The sequence below is a fragment of the Schistocerca gregaria genome, chromosome 8 (assembly GCF_023897955.1).
Source record: "Schistocerca gregaria isolate iqSchGreg1 chromosome 8, iqSchGreg1.2, whole genome shotgun sequence".
In the NCBI taxonomy this organism is placed as follows: Eukaryota; Metazoa; Arthropoda; class Insecta; order Orthoptera; family Acrididae; genus Schistocerca; species Schistocerca gregaria.
Window position 1 is genome coordinate 174,754,666 of NC_064927.1, and position 25,897 is coordinate 174,780,562.

The 25,897-nt window shown below is 38.3% G+C and overlaps 1 protein-coding gene across 1 annotated transcript in view; it reads left to right on the forward strand.

Annotated features, from left to right (window-relative positions):
- The window catches only part of LOC126284729 (protein takeout-like), a 79,883-nt gene that overhangs the window by 52,959 nt on the left and 1,027 nt on the right, over window positions 1-25,897 (forward strand). The window contains exons 4-5 of the mRNA XM_049983863.1: window positions 4,809-4,945; window positions 17,459-17,608. Coding sequence (XP_049839820.1) covers window positions 4,809-4,945; window positions 17,459-17,608 — 287 coding nt within the window. The remainder of the gene's footprint in view (window positions 1-4,808; window positions 4,946-17,458; window positions 17,609-25,897) is intronic.

The following is a 25,897-nucleotide window of genomic DNA, read 5'->3' on the forward strand; positions in this document are numbered from 1 at the left end:
CAGTTGAAAATTTTGTTGCCTGCGAAGCAAAATCAAACAGCCTCTGCGTGATCAATCAAGTAATACCTTTCAATAATTCAATACGTGTAAACTGCGGTCTATTCCCAAATCTCTTGAATTATTCAAACGGTGACAAGATTTGCTTTCCTCCATCTTAATAGCTGATATTTTTGTTATTGTTTGCAATTATAGCATTGGAACTGATTCTGTAGTTATTTGTTATTCATGTAAATCAGGAGGGGCCTTTGTTATGAAAGGGGATTAATGTGGACCACTGTTCCATTTCATAGGTAAATAAACATGTTGGTCTTTATATCATATGAGCTACAGCATCCATATGTTTGTTAGGGCCACCTTATCCTGTAAGTTATCCATTGAACGACATATTTTTCTGTGGCCTCACTATGGCCCAGCGATACAGATACGGATCACGTGACATCCACAGCGGTATTCCGGGGACTCGGCTGTAACCACACACTTTGTACATATTCGGTTGCATTTTTAATTCCTCTAATTGGAATTTGTTAAATTACCACATTGTGCTCATTGTTTACAAGTGAATAAGCTATGTTTGTTTAAATATCGCTATGTGCTAGTTGTTCGTTATCGCATCTCTACATATATCAGCCCCCCCCCCATGAACCATGGACCTTGCCGTTGGTGGGGAGGCTTGCATGCCTCAGCGATACAGATGGCCGTACCGTAGGTGCAACCACAACGGAGGGGTATCTGTTGAGAGGCCAGACAAACGTGTGGTTCCTGAAGAGGGGCAGCAGCCTTTTCAGTAGTTGCAGGGGCAACAGTCTGGATGATTGACTGATCTGGCCTTGCAACATTAACCAAAACGGCCTTGCTGTGCTGGTACTGCGAACGGCTGAAAGCAAGGGGAAACTACAGCCGTAATTTTTCCCGAGGACATGCAGCTTTACTGTATGATTAAATGATGATGGCATCCTCTTGGGTAAAATATTCCGGAGGTAAAATAGTCCCCCATTGGGATCTCCGGGCGGGGACTACTCAGGAGGATGTCGTTATCAGGAGAAAGAAAACTGGCGTTCTACGGATCGAAGCGTGGAATGTCAGATCCCTTAATCGGGCAGGTAGGTTAGAAAATTTAAAAAGGGAAATGGATAGGTTAAAGTTAGATATAGTGGGAATTAGTGAAGTTCGGTGGCAGGAGGAACAAGACTTCTGGTCAGGTGACTACAGGGTTATAAACACAAAATCAAATAGGGGTAATGCAGGAGTAGGTTTAATAATGAATAGGAAAATAGGAATGCGGGTAAGCTACTACAAACAGCATAGTGAACGCATTATTGTGGCCAAGATAGATACAAAGCCCACACCTACTACAGTAGTACAAGTTTATATGCCAACTAGCTCTGCAGATGATGAAGAAATTGAAGAAATGTACGATGAAATAAAAGAAATTATCCAGATAGTGAAGGGAGACGAAAATTTAATAGTAATGGGTGACTGGAACTCGAGTGTAGGAAAAGAGAGAGAAGGAAACATAGTAGGTGAATATGGATTGGGGCTAAGAAATGAAAGAGGAAGCCGCCTAGTAGAATTTTGCACAGAGCACAAATTAATCATAGCTAACACTTGGTTTAAGAATCATGAAAGGAGGTTGTATACGTGGAAGAACCCTGGAGATACTAAAAGGTATCAGATAGATTATATAATGGTAAGACAGAGATTTAGGAACCAGGTTTTAAGTTGTAAGACATTTCCAGGGGCAGATGTGGACTCTGACCACAATCTATTGGTTATGACCTGTAGATTAAAACTGAAGAAACTGCAAAAAATGTGAGAAATTAAGGAGATGGGACCTGGATAAACTGAAAGAACCAGAGGTTGTACAGAGTTTCAGAGAGAGCATAAGGGAACAATTGACAGGAATAGGGGAAAGAAATACAGTAGAAGAAGAATGGGTAGCTCTGAGGGATGTAGTAGTGAAGGCAGCAGAGGATAAAGTAGGTAAAAAGACGAGGGCTGCTAGAAATCCTTGGGTAACAGAAGAAATATTGAATTTAATTGATGAAAGGAGAAAATATAAAAATGCAGTAAATGAAGCAGGCAAAAAGGAATACAAACGTCTCAAAAATGAGATCGACAGGAAGTGCAAAATGGCTAAACAGGGATGGCTAGAGGACAAATGTAAGGATGTAGAAGCTTATCTCACTAGGGGTAAGATGGATACTGCCTACAGGAAAATTAAAGAGACCTTTGGAGAGAAGAGAACCACGTGTATGAACATCAAGAGCTCAGATGGCAGCCCAGTTCTAAGCAAAGAAGGGAAGGCAGAAAGGTGGAAGGAGTATATAGAAGGTTTATACAAGGGCGATGTACTTGAGGACAATATTATAGAAATAGAAGAGGATGTAGATGAAGACGAAATGGGAGATACGATACTGCGTGAAGAGTTTGACAGAGCACTGAAAGACCTGAGTCGAAACAAGGCCCCCGGAGTAGACAAAATTCCATTAGAACTACTGACGGCCTTGGGAGAGCCAGTCATGACAAAACTCTACCAGCTGGTGAGCAAGATGTATGAGACAGGCGAAATACCCTCAGACTTCAAGAAGAATATAATAATTCCAATCCCAAAGAAAGCAGGTGCTGACAGATGTGAAAATTACCGAACTATCAGTTTAATAAGCCACGGCTGCAAAATACTAACGCGAATTCTTTACAGACGAATGGAAAAACTGGTAGATGCAGACCTCAGGGAGGATCAGTTTGGATTCCGTCGAAATGTTGGAACACGTGAGGCAATACTGACCTTACGACTTATCTTAGAAGAAAGATTAAGAAAAGGCAAACCTACGTTTCTAGCATTTGTAGACTTAGAGAAAGCTTTTGACAATGTTGACTGGAATACTCTTTTTCAAATTCTAAAGGTGGCAGGGGTAAAATATAGGGAGCGTAAGGCTATTTACAATTTGTACAGAAACCAGATGGCAGTAATAAGAGTCGAGGGGCATGAAAGGGAAGCAGTGGTTGGGAAAGGAGTGAGACAGGGTTGTAGCCTCTCCCCGATGTTATTCAATCTGTATATTGAGCAAGCAGTAAAGGAAACAAAAGAAAAATTTGGAGTAGGTATTAAAATTCATGGAGACGAAGTAAAAACTTTGAGGTTCGCCGATGACATTGTAATTCTGTCAGAGACGGCAAAGGACTTGGAAGAGCAGTTGAACGGAATGGACAGTGTCTTGAAAGGAGGATATAAGATGAACATTAACAAAAGCAAAATGAGGATAATGGAATGTAGTCAAATTAAATCGGGTGATGCTGAGGGAATTAGATTAGGAAATGAGACACTTAAAGTAGTAAAGGAGTTTTGCTATTTAGGAAGTAAAATAACTGATGATGGCCGAAGTAGAGAGGATATAAAATGTAGACTGGCAATGGCAAGGAAAGCGTTTCTGAAGAAGAGAAATATGTTAACATCGAATATAGATTTATGTATCAGGAAGTCGTTTCTGAAAGTATTTGTTTGGAGTGTAGCCATGTATGGAAGTGAAACATGGACGATTACTAGTTTGGACAAGAAGAGAATAGAAGCTTTCGAAATGTGGTGCTACAGAAGAATACTGAAGATAAGGTGGATAGATCACGTAACTAATGAGGAGGTATTGAATAGGATTGGGGAGAAGAGAAGTTTGTGGCACAACTTGACTAGAAGAAGGGATCGGTTGGTAGGACATGTTTTGAGGCATCAAGGGATCACAAATTTAGCATTGGAGGGCAGCGTGGAGGGTAAAAATCGTAGAGGGAGACCGAGAGATGAGTACACTAAGCAGATTCAGAAGGATGTAGGTTGCAGTAGGTACTGGGAGATGAAGCAGCTTGCACAGGACAGAGTAGCATGGAGAGCTGCATCAAACCAGTCTCAGGACTGAAGACAACAACAACAACAACAACAACATATATCAGATGGATGCTCTAGTATTTGGGGAATTTGGATGATATTATGGTGATTAAGAGTTTGAGGCGGAAGCACTTACAATAACCGTTGTGATGTCGTTACTTCAACATAATTCTTCAACACACTGTAATGTCATTTTCTCTTACGTCGTACATTTCGTCGCAATTTCGCAGAATATTCCTTCGTGTCATTTCATTATCAGTATAGTAATTTAGTCACACATCGTAATGCTGAAGTGCCTTACGTCAGTAACATTTATAGTCATTTTGTAATGCAGAATGGCTTGGCTGATGATTTTCATCCCGCACCTGTGACTGGACCTATAATAACAAGTCTGGTGTAGTAAAAGTAGAATTAATACGTTTGGTGCCACGTTTCTGTAATCCCACGCGGGCGTCCCGTCTTTTCTAATTTACGCAATAGTCCAAGAAGACTGTCCCAGTTCTTGATCATTGTGTAATTGGTACAGAGATCGGAAAACTTTCATTTTCCCGCCTTCGCAATTGCCTGAGGTACGTGACCTTCCCACTTGCCAGGGGGAGAATTCTTTGTAGTAATCTTGATGTGAAACCGTTATCTGTGGACGTATGCACACTATTATAGCACTTCAGTAATCACTTAAAACCGCGTGTTCTAGTTACGTTTTACCGGCCGGTGTGGCCGAGCTATTCTAGGTGCTTCAGTCTGGAACCGCGTGACCGCTATGGTCGCCGGTTCGACTCCTGCCTCGGTGTCCCAAGTAACTGGATCAATGAACTTTGGCATATGAAAGTGAAACCCACTTCATAACGATGTTATTTACAGAACTGATTATTCAATGATTATAGTTTATACCAAAGGAACATGATAACTCTTGTCAACTTGACTGTGTTGACAGGATGAAGCCAGGCAGTTACTACATGAAGACAAAGGTACATACCGATAAGCCATTGACACTCGTCGGCCCATACAAAGCAGAAGGCAAGGTGTTGGTCCTGCCCGTTAAAGGGGAAGGGAACAGCAACATAACAGCACGTAAGTACCCGGGCTGTCGCTTCCTGTGCTCTATTCTCATGTCACCAGTTCTCCCGACCTACACTGGCTTGCCGGAACTATCTAAAGAAGCCAATGTTCTGTCACACCCTCTTAAATCTTGAAATGCATGCATTCCGTCTCTCTATCGGCTTACTCTCACTTACGAAAATCATATAGCAATACATAAAATTAGCATTTGGAACACTTGAGATCTCATCAAACATGACACACAACCACTGGACTATTCCCATCAGGAGAGGATCTATGTGTTTGACTTCCACAACCATATTCCATTAACGCAATACTTGCGAATTCTTCATATACTCTCACAAGGAGCGTTTACTTTCCTTCATTAACTTTTCATGATACCTAATCAAGGACTTAATCAACATATCATTGAAATCGTCCGGTTACTCGTAGTGCCAAGAAATATGGATAATACATCTTTTTTTTATCAGACCAACGGCTGCTCAGCAAATCGCCCACAAAATATACAAAATCCAATACAGTTTTCAACATTGCTTCAGTTATTTTCTCATGGGGTTTGCATTGCTGAATCGTCACAGTAACATGTGAAAAATTTTTAAAACAACACTTTCTATTAAATCATGGCAAATTTGGTACAGATTCTCCTACAAACCAAGACGCCACGGTTTTCGATTAAAATTTTATTATTGTAGATCTATTTTGGGGTGATTGGCATCATCAAGTTACTGTGCTTCAGGTGGTCTTGATGTTCATCTGATATTGCTCTCTTAGATACCGCCGTGCGAGGTAACCGCGTGGTCTCAGGCGCCTTGCAGGGTTCCCGTGGTTCCCCCTGTTGGACGTTCGAGCCCTCCCTCGGGAATTGGTGTGTTTGTTGTCCTTACTGTACGTTAGTTTAAGTTAGATTAAGTATTGTGTAAGCCTACCACAAATCTCCAGTGGCCGATTTATTAGTAGCTGTCAGTACAGTATAAGTTGGCACCATTTATGTTGGTGAAGCTATAGCAAGTGTTAAAATTTATGAAAGTTTATTTCATAATGATGTTACTTGACAGTAATTATGAAATAACCTTTCATAATTCAACAACTCCTAAAATAACTGCTCCAGCTACAGTTTAACACCTACTACAGCACCACTAATATCTGTGAAACAAATTTTTATAGTAGTGGCAGGAACTGCAATGGTGATATCATATAGATATGAAGACCACCTGATATAAGCTGAAGATGACAATGAAGCCAAAATAGCACTAATCAATTTCTTAAAGACAAATATTTTTATCTTTTTCTATATTTTCCATGAATGTAAATGTTTTATGATATGAATCAGACAATGATAAATGAGTAATTAATAAAAATTGGATCACTGTCAAACATTTACATCGTCTCCTGAAGCAAACAAACCCAATGGTGTTTCAAATATGACAAACACCTAACAGGATTGTCAGTGCCCACATATCTGTCAGTAGAGAATATCACTTTTACAAACTTACCCAGAATCATAACCTCTCTGCCCCGTGTTTGTTAGCAGCCTATTATGAATCATTTGTATTTTGTTGACAGGCTTACAACACATTGACCTCCAGTTATGCAGTCTCACAGTCTTATAACAATAACACCAAATGAATTAAGTGTAATAGACTCTACAAAGATAACCTTATGTGAACCAAAGGAGTTAACAGGTGGAAGATATCTTACTTTTTTTGGAACTCTCCTTGAATCTCCATTGTAATAATGGAGAGAAATTTAATATATTGTGTGGCAGAATGTTTAATAGATTTTTACCGACATCTATCACCCTCAACTCCACCAATGAATGTTAAGCCCCTGAAGTATTTACAGAGATTGTTGTCCACTGTTGTGCTGTACCTCGTTTCTCACATATTTGAAGTAGGTGAGAGTGTTGTAGGTTGGGTCACCTTTTCTTTTGTCATCAGTCTACTGACTGGTTTGATGCGGCCCACCACGAATTCCTTTACTGCGCTAACCTCTTTATCTCAGAGTAGCACTTGCAACCTACGTCCTCAATTATTTGCTTGACGTATTCCAGTCTCTGTCTTCCTCTACAGGTTTTGCCCTCTACAGCTCCCTCTAGTACCATGGAAGTCATTCCCTCATGTCTTAGCAGATGTCCTATCATCCTGTCCCTTCTCCTTATCAGTGTTTTCCACATATTCCTTTCCTCTCCGATTCTGCGTAGAACCTCCTCATTCCTTACCTTATCAGTCCACCTAATTTTCAACATTCGTCTGTAGCACCATATCTCAAATGCTTCGATTCTCTTCTGTTCCAATTTTCCCACAATCCTTGTTCCATGTTTCACTACCATACAATGCTGTACTCCAGACGTACAGCCTCAGAAATTTCTTCCTCAAATTAAGGCCGGTATTTGATATTAGTAGACTTCTCTTGGCCAGAAATGCCTTTTTTGCCATGGCGAGTCTGCTTTTGATGTCCTCCTTGCTCCGTCCGTCATTGGTTATTTTACTGCCTAGGTAGCAGAATTCCTTAACTTCATTGCCTGCGTGACCACCAATCCTGATGTTAAGTTTCGCGCTGTTCTCATTTCTACTACTTCTGATTACCTTCGTCTTTCTCCGATTTACTCTCAAACCATACTGTGTGCTCATTAGACTGTTCATTCCTTTCAGCAGATCATTTAATTCTTCTTCACTGTCACTCAGGATAGCAATGTCATCAGCGAATCGTATCATTGATATCCTTTCACCTTGTAGTTTAATTCCACTCCTGAACCTTTTTTTTATTTCCATCATTGCTTCCTCGATGTACAGATTGAAGAGTAGGGGCGGAAGGCTACAGCCTTGTCTTACTCCCTTCTTAATACGAGCACTTCGTTCTTCATCGTCCACTCTTATTATTCCCTCTTGGTTGTTGTACATATTGTATATGACCCGTCTCTCCCTATAGCTTACCCCTACTTTTTTCAGAATCTTGTACAGCTTGCACCATTTTATATTGACGAACGCTTTTTCCAGGTCGACAAATCCTATGAACGTGTCTTGATTTTTCTTTAGCCTTGCTTTCATTATTAGCCGTAACGTCAGAATTGCCTCTTTCGTGCCTTTACTTTTCCTAAAGCCAAACTGATCGTCACCTAGCGCATTCTCAATTTTCTTTTCCATTCTTCTGTATATTATTCTTGTAAGCAGCTTCGATGCATGAGCTGTTAAGCTGATTGTGCGATAATTCTCGCACTTGGCAGCTCTTGCCGTCTTCGGAAATGTGTGGATGATGCTTTTCCGAAAGTCAGATGGTATGTCATCAGACTCATATATTCTACACACCAACGTGAATAGTCGTTCTGTTGCCACTTCCCCTAATGACTTTAGAAATTCTGATAGAATGTTATCCATCCCGTCTGTCTTATTTGACAGTAAGTCCTACAAAGCTCTTTTAAATTCCGATTCTAATACTGGATCCCCTGTCTCTTCTAAATCGACTCCTGTTTCATCTTCTATCACATCAGACAAATCTTTACCCTCATTGAGGGTAACAGTGGAATTCCCGTTGCACTCTTAGTGTTACCACCGTTGCTTTAATGTCACCAAAGGTTATTTTGACTTTCCTATATGCTGAGTCTGTCATTCCAACAATCATATCTTTTTCGATGGCTTTTTTTTCTGCAACAATTTCGTCTTAGCTTCCCTGCACTTCCTATTTATTTCATTCCTCAGCGACTTGCATATCTGTATTCCTGATTTTGTTTGTACTTCCTCCTTTCATCAATCAACTGAAGTATTTCTTCTGTTACCCATGGTTTCTTCGCAGCTACCTTCTCTGAACCGATGTTTTCCTTCCCAACTTCTGTGATGGCCCTTTTTAGAGAGGTCCATTCCTCTTCAACAGTGCTGCTTACTGCGGTATTCCTTATTGCTGTATCTATAGCGTTAGAGAACTGCAAACGTATCTCGTCATTCGTTAGAACTTCCGTGTCCCACTTCTTAGCTTATTGATTCTTCCTGACTAATGTCTTGAACGTCAGCCTACTCTTAATCACTACTATATTGTGATCTGAGTCTATATCTGCTCCTGGGTACGCCTTACAATCCAGTATCTAATTTCGGAATCTCTGTCTGACCATGGTGTAATCTAATAGACATCTTCCCGTATCTCCCGGCCTTTTCCAAGTATACCTCCTCCTCTTGTGATTCTTGAACAGGGTATTCGCTATTACTAGCTGAAACTTGTTACAGAACTCAATTAGTCTTTCTCCTCTTTCATCCCTGTCCCAAGCCCATATTCTCCTGTAACCTTTTCTTCTACACCTTCCCTTACAACTGCATTCTAGTCGCCCATGACTATTAGATTTTCATCCCCCTTTACATACTGCATTACCCTTTCAATATCCTCATACACTTTCTCCATCTGCTCATCTTCAGCTTGCGACGTCGGCATATATACCTGAACTATCGTTGTCGGTGTTGGTCTGCTGTCGATTCTGATTAGAACAACCCGGTCACTGAACCCAGGACCGAAGATGCTACCCCTAGAGCACGGGTCACTACTCAGATAATTACCTCTAACGTGCGCTGTAACAGTAACTGGATACAATTTCGACAAAATTTTGTAAATGATTGTATTGTTCTTCTAGTGCAGTCTTTGTCTGATATTAAAATTTGCCCTGTAAAATTATAAGTTTTCCCAAATGTGAATAAATATTCCAAGATACAATATGAACTAATACCTACCAAAGGAATATTCTACTGAAGAGTAGAGATGCTGTAAAAAAGAAAAAAATTGTGAGTATTGTATTTAATCGTCTATCTGTTACATCATTACTCTACTATAAATCATTAACAGTGCACAGAATAGTTTCTCCTCTTTTGCACGAAAGTAAATTATTAGGACTCATTTTCTATGCTTCATTCAGATATCATTTTAGGGATTTTAGTTTTTCTCCACTATGAACAGCTTCTTCTGGCTATCGGCCTTTCTCTCTGATGGAGATTTGCATTAACTTAAATGAAGGAAGTTTCAGTTCACATGCAACAGGTAAACCTTCTCTCAACATGTATTTTGATCCTTTTGTTTGTCCATCTAGTATTAGCATTTAGAAACAAATGCCACAATTCTGTTTTGTGCTTAAACCATTTGAGAAATTTCGAAGAATTAGTATTGACGCTACCCAGAATTTACAGTTGCTACTGTATTGTGTGCTGTGTTTATGTGAAATATGTCATATACGAGTATATTGTCAGAAACTTCTGTACAAAAGACTAGATAATTTGTTAAAAAAACAATATGCAATACCTTAAAGGCAGTGTGTGCACACTTTATTGGAAACCACAAATCTGGTGGCTATAAACCGATTGTGAATATCATTATGTTTCCATAATATGAAGCATCGTAAGTTACCAAAAATTACGATTCCTTTATTTTCATCTTGATTTTTTTCCTTACTACTTGAGGGAGGTAGATGCTGAACATGGGGAAACTTTTTAGCACAAGATTGCAGTAATGGGAAAGTGGTTTATAGCATGGGGAACTGGTTGAGTATTATTGGTACATAGTCAGAGGCACTGAAGAATATTAATAAAAAAGAAAACGACCAAAAATACCCTTCTTAACTTATCCTCGGGTAAAATATTTGTCTATAACTATGTATCTCTCACAAAAAATAAAACTTGTACATGTGGATAACGGTCTGTGATAGGAAACTTTTATTTTCAATTCCTTATTCCTCACGATTACACATGAGACAAACCATAGCTTTCTCGAGAGTGCAGGCAGAAAGTAAGAATGTGTTGTAATGAATATATACAGTAACTGAAATCAAATTACCAAAAAATTTATTGTAAACCAGTTACGAGTTAAATACATTTTGAAATAGGAGCTCCTTGAAAAAACACAAATTTCGAATTTCAAGCTAAATTTGTTAAGACATTAATTTCTAGTGTCATGTGTCATACTGAAAAAATGTTCTTTTGTTTCAAGGTACAAGTCTCTGTACAAGCTACGAATTATGGCTCAACTGTCTACATGTTATATAAAGAATTCTAAAATTATATGTTAGTTACTGACCATAAAACTATGTACTTGAAGAGTTAACAGTATATTCAAATTATCTCTAATATAACATATTGTTGTTCTTGTGGAAGACTGGTTTGATGCAGCTCTCTCTGTTGCTGTATCCTGTGCATCCCTCTTCATTCCTGTATAACTACTGCAACCTAAATCCTTTTTGAATCTGCTTACTGTACTTATTTCTTAGTCTCCATCTACGAGTTTTACTCCACATACTTCTCTCCAGTATTAAACTGGTGATCCCTCCACTCATCCATTCTTTTAGTCAAGTTGTTCCTCAAATTTAATGTTTCGCCAAAATTATGTTCACAACATCCCCATCAATTACTTGATCTATCTAGAATAATGCCTCTAGAAAATAAATTCATAACAAATCTTTTGTCTTTTTGAGGTTAACAATTTTTTTCTTCTTCAGTAATAGTTTTCTGGCCAATGACAATCCACGTTCAATATCCTCTCTGTTCCGACCATTATAAGTTATTTTACTACCCAAACAACAAAACTCATTTACTACTTTATGCGTCTCATTTCCTGATCTAATTTCCTCAGATTCACCTGTATTAATTCAACTACATGCCACTGTTCTTATTTCTTCTGTCGCCCTTTAAACGCACTGTCAATTTGCTACTCCAATTCCTGTGCTGTCTTTGACAGAATTACAGTATCATAGACGAACCTCAAAATCTTATAAATTCTGCATGAAATTTAATTCCTACTCCAAATCTTTCATTGGCTGCCTTTACTGCTTTCTCAAAGTGCATAGTAAATATCTTTGGGAATATGCCAGAACCCTGTCTCAATATCTTCTCAACCAGTGCTTCCCTTCCATGATCCTCGACTCATATGAATGACGTCTTGTTTCTATGGATCCGCTTCCAGTATTTTATCACTTATACCTTTAGAATTTCAAAGACAGTATCGCGATCAACATAGTCAAAATATTTCTCTAAGAGGTCCCCAGCGGTGTTAACAACTTTTTGAAAGATGGTTAAGTATGTTAAGATCCAAGATAACACACTGCTGCCATTCACCCAGGTCGCCCCTTGTTTGCGATTAACTGACAAAAAAATGTTCGCAATCTTCTGTGACATTCAACAGTGTTAGAAAGGTTGCATGACGCAGTCTGGTTGTGTGGTATAATGGATGGGATAATAGCTTCATATACAAGAGGTTGTGGGTTTGGATTATCACCTCCAGTAATTGTCTTTGTTTTTAAATCCTTACCAAAAACTTTGATCATTACTTTCATTCAATTAATAGGTTTAAATGTAATTTTTTGTTTCCATTCCTTTGGAAAGTAATTTTAGTCATAGTACTAACGCCTTCATTTTCTCTTATTTTCTTCTTATCATACTTTCCCCACTTGAAATCTTTGTTCATGCGTTTTTAATTAATTATTATTTGTATCATTTATATTAAAGTTATTTTGCTTTATCACCTGGTTTTTTTTATCCACATCATTTTGTTATCTAACTTGTGTTACTTATAAACCCTTCTTTCATTTAAATCTTTACCTGTGTTATTTTGTCCATAGTTCAAAAGGTAATTAGGATATGGTTTCAATGTTTCTATGACAATTACCACGAAAAAAAGTAATTTCTGATAACGAAAGATACATCTTTCGCACTATTGCACTGTCAGTATAAATAGATCATGTCATCTCATGCTTTTTAACTGATACATCGGAATTTTCAAATAATCTAATATTGTAGTAGACAAATATAATTAAACCTGTTGTCACAATAATTCCGCTAGGGGAAAGAATTATACACAGAAAAAATTAAAAAAATAAAGAAGTTCATGTAAGGCTTAAAATATAATGACAAAGGAATAGAAATAAAAAAAATTAAATTTAAACCAGTTAATTGAATAAAAGTACTGATCAATGTAATTTTGATAAATTTGTAAAAATAAAAAAAATATTGCAACTTACATGATCAAACTCACAATCTCAGCATGAAAAGACATTGTTCTATCCATTACACCATCCATCCATTCTAGTATTACGACTTTTTTAACGTTGCAGAGCATCACGTAAGTTTTCGAAATTTTTTGTCAGTTATTCGCAAAGGAAGACCCGCCAGGATGAATGTTTGTAGGCTGTGATATCTAGGATCTTAACTTACATCACTGTATATTTGGTTTCAAAAAGTCGCGCTGGAGACATCTCCTTGTAAGTCTACAGATGCCATAAACGTAATTTTGCCTTTCCTTAACCTATCTTCTAGGATCGGTTCTGCCTTGTATGTTCCTACATTTCTCTGCAATCCAAACTGATTTATCCTGATGTCAGCTTCTAGCAGCTTTTCGACTGAACTGTGAAGAATTTATGTTACTATTTGGCAAATCTGTCTAGCATCTGTCAATATATCATGCAGAACTTATATGTACAGAACGAGAAATACTTACAAATTCTACTCATAACTCAATCTCATATCTAACAGCAAAAAATGCAGAAAATTGGAAGATCATTTATGGCTTTCCTTTGTGGGATTTTAAATCAGCCACTAGACTGAAGTGCTGACCATGGAAAATCAAGAGCTCCTAGTCACATTATCCTCTGGGTTCAACACTCTCCCCTACTGATAATGCTAAACTACATGTGTACATATACACAAAAGTTTCCAAGAAATATCCATAGGGAGTTGTACATTTATCCTTACATATAATTCTTAGAACAAAGTGAATTTTTCTGATAATGTTGATTCAACGGACTGTATTATATACAAGCAAATAACAATTAAATTCAGATCACAAAATTGTGTAATAGCTACCATTATCAAGTATATTAACCATTTGTTGATTTACGTAAATTATTTTAGTCAGCAGCGTGTTCTAAGGTACCTACCGCATCTTGTGCCTACAATGACAACAGAAAACATCCCAAAAAATTGTTTATTGTTTTTGTGCAGCCATTAGATCCTGACAGTCAGTTTGTGTGAGAAACATGTTACCTTATTCAATCATTTCCGTGCATCAAAAACCTTTTTACTGGTACTGGCATCTAAAGAACGGTTTAATACTGAAAACTTTCACTATCAGTCTACAGACAAGAAGATTAAAATTTACTTTAAAGCTCATTTGCGATTTATTGATGTCCCCAAACACTGAACACAGATTACTTCTATTTAACTGTTTGATGTATTATACCTTTCAGTTCTGGTGTTCAAAGTGAATTACTGAACAGAAAATTCTGAGTCTAGCTAAAATTAAATCGAGATTGGATACCTTTACTCATCTGTTTTAATTTTTGAATAGGATTTGATTCAGAATTTACCTAACTGAACTAATGCCATCTGATTACTCCGATACTGCTGTTATCTGCAAAAATGACGAAGTTACCATTTTGTGGCAACGTAAATGGAACATACTTAATGTACATTAGTAACAATAAGAACCCATGAGAGAACATCATAAGTCATTAACCGATGCAGAGGGCCTTTTTGCTATGTAATGAAAGTGAAACTGTTTTATCCTTCATACATAAGGTGACTACAATATAATTGTTGTGTCAATTACTATACAACATTTTCACTTCTGCATGGGGAAACCATCACTTAAATAAAAGGAAGCTATAGCTGCATAGCAGATTATCGCCAGTGATACTGATTTTGAGACTGGATGATTCTGTGTGAATATTATGTGTGAATATGAGATCATCAATGGATATCTATCTGAAAGGAAACACACTACATTGGTGTGACAACATTCCTCAATATTTGATATTACTTAAGTAGAAGATTCAACAGACATCAATTGATTGTCTATCTCCGTTTTTAAGAGATAGGATGACATGCCAAACGGTGTTCTACCCTAGCCGGCCAGTGTGGCCGAGCGGTTCTAGCGTTTCAGTCTGTAACCGCGCGACCGCTACGGTCGCAGGTTCGAATCCTGCCTCAGGCATGGATGTGTGTGATGTCCTTAGGTTAGTTAGGTTTAAGTAGTTACAAGTTCTAGGGACTGATGATCTCCGATGTTCTGTACCATAGTGCTCAGAGCCATTTGAACCATTTCTTTGTTCTACCCTGAAATATTCAGATGTAGAGAACAGTATATTATGTTAAGCTGTTCTCATAAAATTAATCTGCTTTTGGAAACAATGTTGGCAACTATTATCTTTGGTGCAAACAGAGAACACGCTTTGTAATATTTTCATAAGGCGAAGAAATTCTTAATTAGCAGGTTGTTATTTGGTCATATGTTTACATTGGTTTGTCAGAATATATAACTATAAAATGATAAGTCTGACAGTATTAGTTATTTGAGAATATTCATTGAAGAAAATTAATGTAAAGTCTTCCATAATTCCGTTCATTGTCTTCGACTAATCTTCATTTACAAATATGAGTGCTATTGGCGAGAACTCTGGCTTTCGATATAATACTAATAGTGACTGTTTTCCTTTAGTTGTCTATGTTGTAATGACTGAATCATGAAAAGTTGCCAGAAAGAAAAGAAAAAAACATCCAAGTATGAATAACAGCTGTAAATACTCTAACATAGGTAGAGGCGCATAGTGCAAGCCCCTTTCGTCACTCTTTTAAAAGGTCTCATACATCGAGAATCCACTGATTTCACAAACACCGATTGTGAGCCGGAGGTAAAAAGCGACGCAGTCGTATATCATCTATAAGCAAACAACCTCGAAAGCCAAGTAGGACAGTTCCTCTTCAAATATTCGAGCACAAAGTAAATGCTGTACAAGTGAGCAGTTATACTCAGTTAACCCTGTGCAATAAGAAGGACTTCCAATACTTGCCTGTGCATATCTCTGGGTTAGGGCTATTGGCTTCCATCGTACTACTCTATACATTCACCTATATTTCTATGTCACTTACACTGTGACAAGTATTTGAACCTAAGGCTTCGACTAAAGCAACAGAAATTGGCATCTCCACTGTTCGGGGTCTGTAGTGGAATGAATTACTGAGTGTGCGAGAAGGTCGCCATTTGTTCTGGTAATTGGTAGGAAGCCTCATCTACGTTCTAACTTATTGAAATTATAAACTAGAGTCTGAGGTGTAGTGCATGTTCGTTGTAAACACGTGAAGAAGGAGGAAAAAGCAGACGAATAAACCAACCCAGATTCTCGCTCCGCCTACCACCACCACACGTAGTTCCCTAGCTCGACATCATAGTCTTTCTGTACTCTCTCCAACCACAGAGATCTCAAACAATTTAGCTTGAGCTCGTTGCTGGCTCTCTTGTGTACGAAGCCGCTCGTGTACTAAGAATCGGTTGACCAAAAATCACCTCTCATCTGAGCGTGAGATTCTAAAGTATGTCTCATCCTAAGGTTATTACAGTGTTTCATAAATAAATTATTATATAGAAATCAAATTTACCTAATTATTTATTAATTTTTACTCCCATGCTCGGCAGTCGTGATGTTATAGAGGTATCACTCACAGTACTTTTTCTCCACTTGGTAATTCTTCTGTTAATCATGTTTGGTTCAAACTGCACCAGCTAATCCAGAGTTGCGCTACGTTTCACACGTCACCCCTTTCCCATACACTCCTGTTGTGGGCTTGTGGTAAGTTATATGTCTACCGAAGTTTCGATGAATTTCCTCTGTGTGATCCAGTAAACCCACAGAATTTTCTTCACTTAAGAAATCATAAACATGCCGTATACTTGTCACCAATTCACCTTCAATATCTTCACGCCTACGATAAGAGTACAGGGGTGCCTGAACCCACATCCAGAAGCGTATCAAGCAGGGTTATATTTGTCCTGACGTATCAGGGACAAGCTACAACAAATCTCGGTATGTATTTGTTTTAGCATTGAAGAAACAGCTATGTAAATTATTTATGTAAAACGTCAAAGATATCTTACACGCAGCACAAAATTATTACATGGTGTGAGTGTAAATTTCAGTTGTTAAGAGTGACATAATACGGCATATCCTTTGTTTATGGTTTGACGACACCACGTTACTGAAGATTGTTTGTTTTGTAACCATCATTTACCAACTGCAATACTTCATCTAGCTTGCGAAAGAATCATGAAAATTTGAGACTTCAGAAGCAGTATAATGACTCACAACCATAGGTAACTAATTTTTCAATACTTTACCACTTCCACCACTGCCGCGCGCTGTAGGTCTCAGACGCCTTGTCACGGTCCGTGCGTCTTCCACCGTCGGAAGTTCGAATCCTCCCGCAGGCATGGGTATGTGTTGTCCATAGCGTAACTTAGTTTAAGTTAGATTAAATATTGTGTAGGCTTAGGAACCGATGACCTCAGCAGTTTGGTCTAGGAAGACCTTAACAGAAATTTCCATTTGTTTATTCTTCCACCACAGGGACACCTAGCTCAAAAACTTGAACTTCCTGACTCCTTTCATTAAATTTTGTCTGAAATGATGGTACAGCTCTCAGGTAAAAGCCCCTGCATTTTTCTGTAGCTTTTCGTCATGCATTCTTAGTTTCGCTATAATCGTGCTAATACTCATTTTCCTTTCCTAATCTGCAGCTAGACTGGAGGCCGTCCTGGAGCTATTTGGACAGCCCATTGAAAGAGATGGAGAGGTGTACTGGGACGTCACGGACTATAAGGTCGACCTCAGTGTAGGCAAGCTGTCGATTGACTTGACAGGACTCTACAACAATGACAAGGCACTAGGTATGTTACTGAACAGAGCATTTTGTACTCATTATTATAGGGCTGTTCCTCCCACCTGTTGAAATATTGAGGCGCATGAGAAGTGCAGTGGGTAATTTTTGGAGTGATGAGACTATAAAAAGTAAATGAAAGAAGAGTAACATATTCACACTTAACAACACACACATACATAAACACACAAAATCCATTCACATAAAGAGTAACGCACGCACACGCACACACACACAAACACGCATACACACACACACACACACACACACACACACAGACACACACACACACAACCACACACACACACACACACACACACACACACACACACATACACACACACGAAAAGAATAATGCACTCTCACATGACAGACACCGACACTCGAAACGAAAGAAACGAATAGCAAACCATGTCCGCGACGCAAGCAAAAGACGAAAGATAAACCCACAGCGATGGGTGACAATACTAAACACTAAAAACCACGTTCAGATCTTTTCTACAGCAAGGATGTTGTTTCCAATATTTTGGGAGGTGGTTCTATGATCCAAACCACGACAAAAATGTTTAGTAAATATAGGATCTAAACTGCCTACTTTGACAGCTATGAGCACTTATTCATCTTAGCTATTGTGAGACATATGTCTACTACTGAATAAGAGCTCATAGTTCTTCAGGTCCATTTTAGAGCCCATTTTGACATCCGTTTCTATTCTGGTGCATACTATTTCCTGCAGAAGTATCGAAAGCAAGGAACTGAAAGAAGAAGAGATGTATTCCATAGGATTGCAGATCAAAAAGTTCTTTTAGCTCTTATGTTATTCATTTTAGAGCCCAAATTTACAAGAAATTTTTCCTTATTTTCGTGTAAGCAGCCTGCCCTATGCTTGTTCCTTAGTTTTTGAGACAACATGTATATAAAACTACTCCTGTATTACAGCCCACATAAGTTGTTCATAGATAGGATAATCGAAACACATACGGCAAAGCACAAACTGCCTTTCATTTGGTTGTAAAGACAGGACAAATCTGCATGAATAGACGTTTCACTTAATCCTGTTAGATTATGTTCAGTTGTTACATCTGTCATGATAAGATTAATGCTAATAGGAGTAACTGTTTTACTGATTTTCTGTTCATACATTGAGTAATTTCGTTATGTCGTAGAGGAAACAATTTTCTGCAGCAAAAGAGTGAGAAAAATTTCTCCATTCATGTAGTCGCTCAGATTACTTAGAAAATGCATACTGTTAATGTTACTGATCATGGTACACATATTATTGAAAACAGAGTAAAAGAAATCAAATTTTTGTTGGATTTCTCATGTGTCAATGTTTTATGTATTTTATTTCAGAACAAAACAGTCTTGGTTGCGAAGTTATTTAACATCAATAACGCGTATCAGTCTTTCGGGGCACATCAGATTGTGCAAAAGAAGATGGATATATGACACACACGTCATAAAGCCATATAAAATGGGAAATGGGCGCCACTGTAGCTGGATATGCAGTCTGTCGGATGGACTACATATCCAGTTACTGTTGCGTCCATTTTCCATTTTATGTGGTTTTATGACATATGTGTTACATATGCAGTTACTTTTGTTCAATCTGATGAAATCCCAGTAGAGTGAACCAAATTGTTGATATTAAATAACTTCGCAACCAAGATTGCTTTTACTCTGAAATAACGCTAAACTGGTTGCTGTAGCACTCCACCATAATGGAATGAATCTCCATTCATTTATTTTAAATAATATAGAAATTTAATGTATAATTAGAAAGTACCTGCGAATATTCCAAGTAGATATACCAGATTATTTAAATATAACAGATTAACTCGTCTTTTACAATTGACAGATACAGGAATCACCAAGATTCTATTAACGAAAAGCAATGTTCAGTTACAAAACAACTAGGATATTTTACGGTACACGATTTGCTCAGATTAAACAGGGACCTAGAGGGTGCCCGGCCCAGAGGTTTCTGATTTCAAAGTGGAATACTTGGAAAACTAGGATTGATAGACGAGTCCACCGAGTTGATGGTAATGCATACGACAAGATTCCTACCTTTACAGCAAATATCATTTTCATGTGGCTATATGTGTATTCTCCTCCAGATTCTATATTGTGGAAGTGAGGTATCCACAGAAATCTCCTACTATGACGTGGAGCTCGAACTTCACAGTTGTCATATACTGCAACACCTTCTCAGTACCAATTAATCACATCACAACAGCTATTTACATTCATAGCTCATAACAAAGTGCAATGTCTTAACAGAAAACTATAGCTGAGGCGACTTCAGAGTATACCACAGAACCGAATTCTCTCGGGATTGCAGTTTTTGTATAGAACGTTGGTTTTTCAGGTTATGTAAAACAGTTACAAATGTTTCATGAGATATTTCAAACATACATCAATTGTACATTATGTGCATTTAACTTTGGCAGGTTCTTCTAGCTAACGCCCCAACCATTTATTGAAACATCTGATGAAAGTACATTATGTTTGAGAGTGGTAAGAACGTTAGCCAGAAGAACCTGGCAAAGTTAAATAAAGAATAGTCATGGAGTTGACTACTGATGTCAACACTTCGTCAACCATCTCAGAGAATTTAATGAGGCGATCGTTTTATTTCTCTTGACGTTCATTTTATTTTTGTATTCTTTCCTTATAAAAGCTCACATTGTTGTAATTCTCAGTTGCCTACTGCCGGAAATTTATTATTCCCTGTCTATATTAGGCTAAATTTTGGTACCTTAGGCAGGAATTTTTTGCTTCTGTTCTAAGAAGTGTCATTTGAGTTATAACTGCAGTTTTGTTGCATAAATACACAAAAACAGACAACAGATACAAAAATTCATTTCAGTCATTGTCTTTAATTTAAAATTACCATTTTTTAGAATGTTATGGTCTATGGATTGGTTGCTGTGCAAGATACTATGGTAACGATAGGAGTATATCTACTTAAAAAAGCTGCTCTACATCTACATCTACCTTTATACTCCGCAAGCCACCCAACGTTGTGTGGCGGAGGGCACTTTACGTGCCACTGTCAATACCTCCCTTTCCTGTTCCAGGCGCGTATAGTTCACAGGAAGAACGGCTGCCGGAAAGCCTCCGTGCGCACTCGAATCTCTCTAATTTTACATTCGTGATCTCGTATAAGTAGAGGGAAGCAATATATTCGATACCTCGTCCACAAACGCATCTTCTCGAAACCTGGACACCAAGCTACACTGTGATGCAGGACGCCTCTCTTGCAGTCTGCCACTTGAGTTTGCTAAATATATTGGTAACTCTATCACGCTTACCAAATAACCGTATGACGAAACGCGCCACTCTTCTTTGGATGTTCTCTATCTTCTCCGTCAACCTGATCTGGTTGGGATCCCATACTGTGAGCAATACTCAAGTATAGGTCGAACGAGTGTTTTGTAAGCCACCTCCTTTGTTGATGGGCTACATTTTCTAAGGACTCTCCCAATGAATCTCAACCTGGTACCCGCCTTACCAACAATTAATTTTATACGATCATTCCACTTCAAATCGTTCCCCACGCATACTCCCAGACATTATACAGAAGTAACTGCTACCGGTGTTTGTTCCGCTGTCATATACTGAAACAATAAAGGATCCTCGTTTCTATGTATTTACAATACATTACATTTGTCTATGTTAAGGTCACTTGCCACTCCCTGCACCATGTGCCTATCCACTGCAGTTCTTCCTTCATTTCGCTACAATTTTCTAATGCTGCAACTTCTCTGTATAGTACAGCATCATCCGCGAAAAGCCGCATCGAACTTCCGATACTATCTGCTGGGTAATTTACATATATTGTGAAAAGGAATGGTCCCATAACACTCCCCTGTAGCACGCAAGAGGTTACTTTAACGTCTGTAGACGTCTCTCCATCGAGAACCACATGCTGTGTTCCGTTTGCTAAAAACTCTTCAATCCAGCCACACAGCTGGTCTGATATTCCGTAGGCTCTTACTCTGTTTATCAGGCGACAGTGTGGAACTGTATCGAACGCTTTACGGAATACAAGGAAAATGGCATCTACTTGGGAGCCTGTATCTAATTTTTTCTGGGTCTCATGAACAAATAAAGCAAGTTGGATCTCACACGATCGCTGTTTCCGGAATCAAGGTTGATTCCTACAGAGTAGATTCTGGGTTTCCAGAAACGACTTGATACGCGAGCAAAAAACATGTCCTAAAATTCTACAACAAATCGACGTCACAGATATAGGTCTATAGTTTTGCGCATCTGCTCGACGACCCTTTTTGAAGACTGGGACTACCTGTGCTTTTTTCCAGTCATTTGGAACCTTCCGTTCCTCTAGAGACTTGCGGTACACGGCTGTTAGAAGGGGCAAGTCCTTTCGCGTACTCTGTGTAGGAATGAAATGGTATCCCGTCAAGCGCAGTAGCCTTTCCTCTGCTGAGTGATAAAACGCTATTAATGCCTTTTTAAGAGACAGTCTTCACTCCTTGCGATCTGATCTTGTAAGTGTAGAAAAGTTGTGGAATGTTTTCAAAGAGATAGTATAAACAGCAATTGAAAGATATATACCACATAAATTAATAAGTGGTGGTACTGATCCCTCATGGTACACATAATGGGTCAGATCTTTGTTACAGAAGCAACGAAAAAAAGCGTTCTAAATTTAAAATAACGCACATTCCCAAAGATTGGCAAAGTTTTACAGAAGTTCGAAATATAGCGCGTACTTCAGTGCAGGATGCTTTTAATAATTTCCACAACGAAATTCTATCTCGAAATCTGGGAGGGAACCCAAAGAGCTTCTGGTGATACATAAAGCACACCAGTGGCAAGACGCAGTCAATACCTTCACTGTGCGGCAACCAAAGAAGATGAAGTAAATATTCCTGAATCCCAATCAAGGAAAACTGCCAAGATGAGAAACATAGAAGTAGATATCCTCGATGTATCAAAGCAGCTTAAATTACTTAATAAAAGCAAGGCTTCTGGTCCAATTTGTATACCAGTCAGGTTCCTCTCAGAGTATGGTGATAAAATAGCTCCATATTTAGCAATTATATACAAACACTCGCTCACAGAAAGATCCGTACCTAAAGACTGGAAAATTTCTAAAGTCACACCAATACCCAAAAATTGAAGTAGAAGTAATCTGCTGAATTACAGGCCTATATCACTAACGTCGATTTGCAGTAGGGTTTTGGAACATTGTGAAGTACCTGAAAGAAAACGACTTACTGACACATGGTTAGCACGGATTCAGACAATATCGTTCTTGTGAAACACACCTAGCTCTTTATACTCATGAAGTATAAAGTGCTATTGACAGAGGATGACAAATTTATTCCATATATTTAGCTTTCCAGAAGGCTTTGGAGACCGTAACTCACAAGCGTCTTCTAACCAAACTGCGTGCCTATGGATTATCGCCTCGGTTGTGCGAATGGATTCGTGATTTCCTGTCACATAGGTAACAGTTCGTAGAAATAGACAGAAAGTCATCGAGTAAAACAGAAGTAATATCAGGCGTTCCCCAAGGAAGTGTTATAGGCACTCTATTGTCCCTGATCTATATTAACAATATACTAGGAGACAATCTGAGTAGCCCTCTTAGACTGTTTGCAGATGACACTGTCATTTACCATCTTGTAAAGTTATCAGATGATCAAAACGAATTGCAAAATGATTTAGATAGGATATCTGTATGATGCAAAAAGTGGCAATTGACCCTGAATAAAGAAACATGTGAAGTTATTCACATGAGTACTAAAAGAAATAAGCTATACTTAGAATATGCGAGGAAACACACAAATCAGAAGACTGTAAATTGAACTAAATAATTAGGGATTACAATTAGAAATAACCTAAATTGGATCGATCACATAGATAATATTGTGCTTGGAGCAAACCAAAGACTACGATTCATTCTGAGAACACTTAGAAGGTGCATGAGGACTACTAAAGAGACTGCTTACAACACGCTTGTCCGTCCTATTGTGGAGTACTGCTGTGCGGTGTGGGATCCGCATCACGTGGGACTTACGGATGACATCTAAAAAGTACAAAGAAAGGCAGCTTGTTTTGTATTATCGCGAAATAGGGGAGATAGTATTACTGACATGATACGTGAACTGTAGGGGCAATCGTTAAAACAAAGGCGTTTCTCGTTGCGACGGGATCTTCTCATGAAATTTCAATCACCAGTTTTCTCCTCCAATTGCGAAAACATTCTGTTGGCACCCACCTACATAGGGAGAAATGATCATCACAATGAAATAAGGGAAATCAGGGCTCGCACAGAAAAATGTAAGAGCTCGTTTTTCCCTCTTGCCGTTCGAGAGTGGAATGGTAGAAGGACAGCTTGAAGGTGGCTCACTGACCTCTCTGCCAGGCACTTGATAGAGAATAGCACAGTAATCACGTAGATGTATTTTATTTTATGTGTATTTTCTAATTTTCTGTCAGACTTTGTATTAGTTATACGGATATTAAACTTATTTTAAGTGTCTACTTATCAACGGCAGACCCCTGATTTCTCACAATAAGTGTCTGTCATAAAACAGTTCAACGAAACACGAGAATTTATACTTACTATGTGTATTACAATTAAAAGTAGCTTTAGTTTGTAAATCAAAAAGTAACTGTCGTATATACACTTTGTGCTATTAGTAATCAATTTAAGAAAATCGTCTATAAAATACATGGCCGTTAGTAATGAAAGGACTTCGTTCTATATTTATAATTTGGTTTGTTATTTGTCATCAGGTTTGTGTTATTCGTTAAACGATTAAATTCTTTTGTGGTGTTGAGGTGCAAGCTTTTATTATAAACAGATTTAGTCATAAGTAGTTATAGTTTTTTTCTTTCTTCTGCTGTAAGGTTGTGGGACTTATCATGTGGGGTCGTGGGTTAATAATAACAGCAGTAATAATTTATAGTCTGTAATAATCTCAGTTATAAGTAATAGAAGAGAATATTTGAAATATTAGAATATGATTTAATTGTTATAAGTATTTGAATATAGTTCGCCGTCTTATACGAGAGCCTGGAAATTATTTTTGTCCTCAGCCGGAAAGCGATGGAGAGCTTACTGACCATAGATCCCAGTCTGCAAGTTCACATTCTTGTCCAGCCCAATGAAAGAAAACTTGCTATATTTGCTCAGCGGGATCAGAACTGTAATTATAAATAAAGGTTCTGAGTTCGAATTGACAGATATATTTGGTAAAGTTCCATTTGTTCAACCTTGTAATATTCATAATGTTAATACTGACAATAAATCTCTCTATACTAAACAGCACTAGAGCAGTTCAGAGGCGATCTCTATCGTAGGTTCCTCTTCAATTATTTTTCGCTGTGTCTTCTGATAATCAAAATAATGGCTCACCACAAAGGTGGAAAACAAATATCACAACTTCGCATGCAGAATTGTTAACATTATGGACGGCACACTAAGAGTTAGATCTGCGAAATTTAATTGATGCAAGGTACACTCCAAACCTGGAATAATCGTCTCCACTCTAGACGTTCCTTTCTGTGAAAACGCATCATTGGTATACATACAACAGATGTTCGACAATAAAGGCCACTCTACCGAAGTCTTCTGTACAAATTTTGTCTTGATACAAGACGCTCAGTGTATGCTGCAAGGTCAGACGCCAGTTTCCGTACAGTGATAAGACAGTACCATCGTGATCTAACGTTGAAATTATGGTCCACACTTTCTGATATCGCACGTGGTCGGCGTTGCCCTGGTCTTTAGGGTACTGTTTCGGCCTCTGTAAGTTGTTGCCACATCCATGAAACAACAAAACGATTTACATTCAGCCATTGAGCCTCATCAGTGTGAGAACTGTCCTGCTTCTATTCTTCTTATGGCTCTCCACCGCAGAGTGTTCTGGTAAGCCTCTTCTTTGTGTCATGCTGCACCGTCGGTGACTGCATTCAGCAATCGTGGATATGGGAATACCCATTAGATATTGCGCCGTCTCAATGGTAACTGACTTGATCGTTGACATGGATGTCCGTTCATCGGAACTCCTCTTTCCGTGAATAATACGATCGTACTGAATTTGTTGACAGTTTGTATGATTATACGGTAAATTAGACAGAAGACTGGGAAATAGCGGTTCGTTGCGTTATTTGTGGACACTAGTGTATTTAGGAAAATTTCAGTCAGATAGCGTAACTCTTAAAAGATAGTGAGATAGGATGAATGCTCCTAGTTACCACAAATTAACTGTGGATAAACACTGGAAGTAAAGGTCACCTCTCTCATTCCTGTAGC